This window comes from Tupaia chinensis, unplaced genomic scaffold, assembly GCF_000334495.1.
Source record: "Tupaia chinensis unplaced genomic scaffold, TupChi_1.0 Scaffold000115_1, whole genome shotgun sequence".
NCBI lineage: Eukaryota > Metazoa > Chordata > Mammalia > Scandentia > Tupaiidae > Tupaia > Tupaia belangeri.
In genome coordinates, this window is record NW_006159579.1 from 2,193,426 (window position 1) to 2,201,950 (window position 8,525).

Consider the following 8,525-nt stretch of genomic DNA (forward strand, 5'->3'; position numbering starts at 1 on the left):
TATATATATTTCTATCCTTTTATACCTTGGCCAGAGCTAAGACCCTCTTCTATACTTAGTTCCCACCTTGGAATGCTATTAGCCATGAACTCAGGTCCCTAAATGGCTTAACAGTACTCTGTGCTTGTGTTCATTAAAGAAATAGGCTGGTACCTTAACTTGAATACCCTGCTATTCAATATGTTTTTAAAAGTTTACTCATTCAATAAATAGTTCTGGAGCACCTGGTACTACATACTAGGAATATAACCTCTTTAAAAGTCTGAATGAGGGGACAAGACAGTGGTACAGTAGTAAAACGTGATGCTCTACAACACTGACCCACATGGGAAGGTTCCAGGTTCACACTGGAGACCTCCTTGAATACACCAGGCACACATGTACCTGTGATCCTGGGCTGGCTGAGGTTGGGAGTGGATTGCAGTATTCAACCCCTGTGGGAATACCATCTCTTTCTTGCTCATGGAAGAAATAAGAAAGATTTTTTAAAAAGTCTGGTGACAGGGACTAGCAGATGGCATAATGGTTACATTGCAGGACTCCTACATAGTCAACCGTGGTTCGAGTCACAGACCTAGCAGCTTAAACCTCATGCCAGGTGCATGTGTATGTGTGCCCAAGATCCCAAGAGAAGAATGGAGCAGAAGGGATTGTGGCATGGCCATCCCCCTGGTGGGTGATTTCTTGTTTTTCTGTTTCTCTGCCTCTCTCTGTCTCTCCAGCGAATGCATGCTCCCTATAGAAAAATTTCTCCCAAAAAAAATTAAAAGTCTGATGATAATCTTAGAAATTGACTTTCATATTTTCCCGTTTAAAATACTTTCACAGGGCTGGCTCCATGGCCCAGTGATTAAGGTAGTTTATCCCATACAGTTGATCATGTAGTTTGAGTTCCATACCCAGTGGCTTGAGAAACAAGCCTGGCACATGTGCATGCATGTCCAAAATCCTGAAAAGATGGAGAAATGGAGGAGAAGGGGTTGCAGCATGACCATTCCCCAAGTGAACAGGTGCATTTGCAAGGGCACACACCCTATTTTATTTAAAACCAACAACTTTCATGGCTTCATGATGTCTACATGATTACAATGCAAGATTCTTACTTTGGTGTTTAAGGTTCTCCATGTTCTACGCTCCCCTCTTTCGTGTAAATAAGAAACCACTTATCAGGTTGACCTCATTGCTTAGTGGTTTAGGGAAGTGGATCCCATGTGGCTGACCACAGTTTGAATCCCAGTTCTGGCAACTTAAGAACATGTTAAACACATGTGTATGCATGTCTGAAATCCTGACAGGATGGAAGAATGGAGGAGAAGGGATTGCAGTGTGAACATGCCCCACTTGGGGAGTGCTTTCTCCATCTCCCTATCTGTCTCTCTAGCAAGCCCACATGCCCTCTGACAATTAATATATATATATTTTTTTATTTTCATTTATTTATTTATTTATATATATATATACACATTAATATTTATGTATATACACACATATAAATAAAATGCTGATACACACAATACATTTTTAGAAGTTGTTTTGGTTGTTTAGAAGTTGTTTTCTTTTGGGAAAAAATACTGAGGATGAAAAGAGGGGGTGGGAGAAATTTTTATCACATATATATTTCATAAAAAAATCAATACATATATATATAAAGAATTAATTAATTAATTAATTAATTAATTTGTTTATTTCAATTTGACCAGAGAGGGACAGAGTGAGAGAGAGAAAAAAAGTGAGAAAGCAAGCCGCCAGGTCGGGGACTCAAACCATGGTCAGCCATGTGGGAATCCAGTGCCTTTAACTACTGCGCCACCTGCTAGTCCTTACACATATATTTTTTAAATAATTATTTTATTTAACTTTATTTATTTATTTTAATTTGACCAGAGAGGGACAGAGTGAGAAAGAGAGAGAGGCAGGGAAAATGAGAAAGCAAGCCACCAGGGGAACCAGCAGTTAGCATAGTCGACGGTGGTTCACGTCCTGAACCCGGTGGCTTAAAACTCACGCCAGGCGAGTGTGCATGCATGCCCAAGATCCCGAGAGGAGAATGGAGGAGAAGGGATTGCGGCATGACCACCCCCCCGGAGGGTGATTTCTCGCTTTCTGTCTCTGTGTCTCTCTTTGTCTGTCTGGCGAGCGCACGTACCCTATAGCAAAAACCACTCCAAAAAGAAAGAAAGAAAGAAAGCCACCAGGTCTGGGACTTGAACCATGTCGGTCACGTGGGAGTCTAGCTCCCTTAACCACCACACCACCTGCTGGCCCCAATATATATAATTTGAAATAAAAAGGAAAACAATATAGAGAGCTAGAAATGGAGAAGGAGACTTATTTTCTCTATCCTCTCTTCTAAAACAAACAAACAAACAAACAAAAAACAAAAAAAACCCATGAACATGTAACTTGTTTTTAAGCATTTTTAATTGCCAGAGGGTGTGTGTGCTCACTATGTGTGTGTGTGTGTGTGTGTGTGTGTGTGTGTTTCAAGTCACTGGGGCTGGGATTTTTAATTTTTATTTCTTTTTGGAGAGGTTTTTGCTATAGGGTGCATGCGCTTGCCAGAAAGAGAGATAGAAAGTCAGAAATCACCCTTTGGGGGGATGGCCACGCCACAATCCCTTCTCCTCCATTCTCCTCTCAGGATCTTGGGCACACATGCACACGTGCCTGGTATGAGTTTAAGCCACCAGGTCCAGGACTTTAACTGCGGTCGACTACACGGAAGTCCAGTGACATAGCTATTACACTAACTGCTAGTTCTATGGTGCTGGGATTTTAACAGTGGTTGGCCATGTGGGATCTAGCTTTCTAAGTGCAGCACTTAACCACTGTGCTATGGGGCTGGCCCTGTTTTAAACTTTTTTTTTTTTTTTTTAAAAAGCTTGTTTTATGGGAATGTGCCTTAACTGATCATGCTTGTCTCTAACCCTCAACACTGGTACCATAGAGTCTGTAAACAAAATTTGGCATTCAGCAAAAAGATGTAGGCACAGAACTTTCCTTGGCTCCTAGAGATTTCAAAAGAAGTAAAGGAGCAGGTTATAAACTTATATTTACTGATGCTGACTATATACTAGGCACTTAACATATCCCCTCATTGAAGTGTTCTCACAAAATCATTTCTAAGATTAACCCCACTCTCCCCACTTTACAAATGAGAAAACTGGGGTTGAGAAAGGTGGTACTCTCTGTCCAAGGTCATGAAATAAATAAGTGGCAGAATAGAGAATCTCTGCAAACCCAATCCCCCTTTCCATTACTCCATATGGCATCAGGAATCATATTCATCCTCAAAAGCCAATCTTACAAGCTAATTTTAGTTGATATTTCCAAGTACTTATTCTTCAATCTGCTTTCTGCAGTCAGGTATAAGAATCCGGGAGGTGATAATAATAGCTCCCATCACAACTGGAGCTATTCAAGACTCTATTCTACCGGTTCATCATTATTTATTTATTCAACAAAAATATATACCGAATAACTACTATGTGCACCGTGTATTGCTGGGGCAATATAATGATATCTTGATTTTAATGCTATATAAGAGCAACAGCAGGACACTGGGGAAAGGTTAGTTTGGAACCTGAAGAAGCAAGTCTTTGGAGAGAAAGATGATGAGTTTAATTTTGGATATTTGAATTTGTGAGACACCAGGAGGAACTATCTGGAGGCAGCTGGATTAGTAGATATCTAATTTTCATCTCCTTAGATATCACTTTCCATTCTATATTCTTTTAGGTAACACCCTCTTCCCTCCCTCACCTAACTTGCTCATCCCTGACCAAAGTAAGTATATGACTCAGGCCTGGTCAATCAGAACAAGCACCTCTGTATAGTGATTGGTTCAGGAATAGGCATGTGACAAAAACCACGTCAATAAGATTCAAGCTTTGTTCTTTTGATGGAACCACAAGGAAGGACAAAGGCTTTCTTTCTGCCTACCATGCTAAATTGGTAGGATATTAGACTTGTGAATGCTGGAGGCATCATGCTCCCAACAAGATGAGAGGCTTTCTAATGATGAAGCCCATAAAAATGAAGGCAGGGTAAAAAATGGAAGAAAAGCCAATTCTCTTTTAGGCAGCTCAATCCACCTAACCCTGGAGACTCACATCCCTGGACATTTTATTTGTTACCCCATAAATTCTCTTTCCAGATATAGCTCAGGTTCAGCTGAGTTTATGACAAAAAAAAAAAAAAAACTCTGAACAGAGTTAATTACGTAAGTCCAGAGAGGGAGATCTCGGCTAGTGACTGAGGTCTTTCTGGCTTGCTTACTCTCTTGAGGGAAAATCATTAAGAAGTTTTGAACCAGAGAATGACATGATTTCAGTCCATCCAGTAGGAGGACTGGAGTGAGGGTGGAGCAAGGGGCAGGAGGCAGGAAGAATAGCTAGGAGCTTAAGAGTAATGTAGATAAGAGAGGTTGGTGACTTCCTCTACAATGGTGATGAAGGGAGGGTAAGATGGAATTTAAAGATACTTAGGAGAGAGGCATGAAGTATCTGATCACAATTTGTAAATGAGAAGAAAAGGGAGAATCCAGGGTGGTTCTTGGGCTTTTCCAGTGGAGACTATATGAGTGTCACTGTCATTAACTGAGAATGACACTGGAGGAAAAGCAGGCTCCCAACAAGATGAGAGGCTTTCTAATGATGAAGCCCATAAAAATGAAGGCAGGGTAAAAAATGGAAGAAAAGCCAATTCTCTTTTAGGCAGCTCAATCCACCTAACCCTGGAGACTCACATCCCTGGACATTTTATTTGTTACCCCATAAATTCTCTTTCCAGATATAGCTCAGGTTCAGCTGAGTTTATGACAAAAAAAAAAAAAAACTCTGAACAGAGTTAATTACGTAAGTCCAGAGAGGGAGATCTCGGCTAGTGACTGAGGTCTTTCTGGCTTGCTTACTCTCTTGAGGGAAAATCATTAAGAAGTTTTGAACCAGAGAATGACATGATTTCAGTCCATCCAGTAGGAGGACTGGAGTGAGGGTGGAGCAAGGGGCAGGAGGCAGGAAGAATAGCTAGGAGCTTAAGAGTAATGTAGATAAGAGAGGTTGGTGACTTCCTCTACAATGGTGATGAAGGGAGGGTAAGATGGAATTTAAAGATACTTAGGAGAGAGGCATGAAGTATCTGATCACAATTTGTAAATGAGAAGAAAAGGGAGAATCCAGGGTGGTTCTTGGGCTTTTCCAGTGGAGACTATATGAGTGTCACTGTCATTAACTGAGAATGACACTGGAGGAAAAGCAGGTGTGTGGGGAAGAAATGATGAATTTAGCACAGAAGGCTGAAGGCACTTGCAGGACATCTAGAGCCAGGAAGAGAGAACACACGGGCTTAGAGCACAGAACAGAGGAAGGAAAGTATTTCCTAACCTTGGAATGGCCGCCATCTAGCTTTGTTTGCCACAGGCCTGATGTGAAGTGCCTGGCACTTGGTTTTGGGAAATGTCAGGCTAGAGGCACAGGGGGCACAACCAAGGTCTTGGATAAAAGGATGGGGCAAGGCTGCTAGGTAGTACCAGCAGGTTAAGAACATAAGGGGCCATGTTAACCAGCAGGCTGATCCAGTTGGACCAAAGTACCCTTATGGTTGGGAGACACGGCATTGACATCTAGACCAAAGGAGCCTTGTGGTTGTGAGACATGGCATTGAAATGATTACACCAATATGATAACAAGATACTTGGAAACTACAAGCCAAGTACCTGGGAACTTGGTGAAAAAGTTGGCATAATTCCCAGAAGGTTCAGGCGACTAGAGTTCCTACTGGGTTTCCAAACAGGTGAGGGCAGAACATGTGCTGAACTCCCCAAGGTACTCTTTGAGGTTTTAGAGCTCCCTCCCCTATCATTCTCTCATTCTATCTTTTCTCTCAATCATTTATTCATTCAACGGTTATTTACTGAGTGCCCAGCACTGCGCTGGAGACTGGAGCTGAAGGGAAACAGTAAACAAAACAGTCATGATTTCTCCTCTCATAGGCTTACAGACACAGAGCAATCACATAATTGCACAAATGAATAATCACAGGTTTTTATACAAGCTAAGACATTTATAGGTGGCCAGGAGAAAATATCAAAGGATTTCAATCTCTAGGTTAGGAGAACAGGCATTTTTTGGTTGGGCTAGAAGAGGAAACTACTGCCCAGGATAGGGTAGGTGTGTCCACTAGTCACATGGTGAATAAGGGCAGAGCTAGTAAAGAGTGTCACTCTTGACCCCTGAATAAAAGAAGGGCTTCAGGTCGGTATTCAACAGGGCATATCTTTCACTCCTCTTTCTGATACCACCTGGTCCCAAGGCTACACTTTGGAAAAGAAGTGCAGTGCCTGCTGGAAGGCTACACTCTGGAAAAGGAAGTTTTCATCTGTAGCCCTGACATTTGATGCCCATAAACCTCCACACCTCACTCTCAACACTCTCAACCTCATCCACTGTAGACTGCAGTCCAGTCAGGGTATCAGGCACTACTTATCAGAGCCAGATGACCAGAAAATTGTGAAGGGGGAGAAAATTTGGGGCCATAAGCCTGAAAGTAGCTACGGAATGGCCAGGCCACAGAGAGCTGAGCAAGAGAAGCAGCATCTGCTATGCTGGTAAAGGATGTCTCAAGAGCAGGCATTTGGGAGGAAGAGTGAGGCAGAAGGATGCTCTAATGCCAGGAAGTGACGTTGGAGAAAGAGGGATGGAGGATACAGGATGAAGAATGGAGGGGAGGATAGAGCTGGAACACATGGATAGGAGGGAGAGCACTATAGTCAGAGATTTTTTGGCTCCCTGGTCTCTCTCAAGCCATCTCCTCACACCCTACCCCTTCTCTTTGCAGTCTCTACAAAGAGCTCTGGAGTACTTAGTACAATTCTGGAGACTGCTTCCTAGGGAAGTTTTTCCTAGTGGAGTGGATCCTGACCAGATCCATAGCTCAGGGAGAAGTGCAGTAATCCACAGGACAGCAAAAGCACTCTAATCCCCAAGGACTTTGAGAGGTCATGCAGTCCATCCCCCTGTCTCCCAATAACCAGCATTCTCAGAAAGAGGAAAATCATATTCCCTTTACCCTTCCCTGGACATGAAGAAATTTTCATCTCTCCATACTATCTGCTTCCCATATCCCTGGCTATGGAGTTCTTAAGATTTAGACCTTATCCCTCCTGCTGCAGTCTCTGACTTGGTTTCTCCTATCCTGTTCTCCGTAGCTAGAAAAAGGCCTCTTCTGGGTGATGGCAGCTGTTCCTCAGGATATCCCTTCTAACATTTCTTCCTCATTAGTTGGTTCTTCCCAAGAGGTAATCCCAGTTCCTGCTGCTGCAGTCCCTGGCATCATCTCCCTTGTCGCATCCTACGCCTCAAAGCAGAAATGCACCCCCTTCTCCACCAGATAATTAACAGACAAGGGAAAAGAAGGGAGAGGTCCAGGAGGAAGAGGATGAATTAAAGGGATGGAAGCTGGAGGCAAATGCTCGGCACAGATGAAGGAGGACCGGGGACTTCCCAATGTGGGGCAGGGACCCGGTCATTGGGCCTCACCGGTATCCGGATCTCCCAGAAAAGCATCCTCGTCCTTGCGGCCCCTCAGAGGGGCCGCGGGCGCCGGCTCATCCTCAGGTAGCCGCGGGAAGCTGGTGATGCTCATGTAGTCTACCGGCGAGTAGGCGCCCAGGGCGCTTTCCTGGCTAGCCTCGTTCTCCGCCGCCATCCTCGCCCGCGCCCCCCAGCAGCGCAGCGCCTGCCGGAAGTGGCTGCGGAGGGGGGTGGGAGCGCGGAGGGCGGTGCTTGGCTCCGGGATTGCCGGGAGGGGGCGCCACGCCGAACTCAGAGCGGTGTCCTGCTCTGACTCGCCCCAGTCTGCTTAGAGTTGTCAGCCTGCAGTGTCACCCAGGTGCCGGTGGATAGAGAGCCTGGAGGGCAGAGGAGGGTCGTTGGGGTGAGGACGCTGCAAGCTCGGCCGCAGTGGTTCCGAGTTCCTTATGCAGCCCAGGGACCAAATCTCCTCCTCCTTCCAGTCTGAATCCAGCCAGTATCTCCCTGAAAGCCGACTCTATTCTCGGACTACATATCTTTTCTGGACTCCGGTTCCTGTCTCTGACCTCATACACTTCCGACCCCAAATCCCTCCTTGGACTCCTTCAGACTTTTCTGATTCTAGACTCCTCTTTGGACTTGAGAGTCTGCCTTCACCTCCTAAATAATTTATTAAAACCCCAGGGCCTGGTTTGTCCCCAGACTGCTTCTTCACCTCCAGATCCCTCATTAGACAATGTATCTCCCCTCTGACCTCAGGTCCCTTTCTTTATCTGATACTTCTCAGACTCCTCTTCCAAGCAATCCCTTTTGGGACTCCTGACTCGTTAGAATAGAAGATTCTCAAACTTTAGTGTGTGTTAAGATCTTTTAAAACAGACCCTCAGATTCCACCTCAGAGATCATTATTTGGTAGGCTGGAATGAAGTCCTTGGAACCCAAATATTTCCTGCCATTTTAAGTTTGTTTTTGTGTGTTTTTTTTTTTTTTTTT

At 44.3% G+C, this 8,525-nt stretch overlaps 1 protein-coding gene across 3 annotated transcripts in view; it reads right to left on the bottom strand.

Moving 5' to 3' along the window:
- Nucleotides 1-7,848, bottom strand: part of GGT7 (gamma-glutamyltransferase 7) — a 28,941-nt gene extending 21,093 nt beyond the window's left edge. Inside the window, exon 1 of one of the 3 annotated variants that reach the window (XM_027770147.1) lies at nt 7,539-7,848. In XM_027770147.1, coding sequence (XP_027625948.1) covers nt 7,539-7,707 — 169 coding nt within the window. In that variant the 5' untranslated portion in view covers nt 7,708-7,848. The remainder of the gene's footprint in view (nt 1-7,538) is intronic. The other 2 variants (XM_027770145.1, XM_027770144.1) reach the window with 2 other exon arrangements.
- Nucleotides 7,849-8,525: the final 677 nt, after the last annotated feature.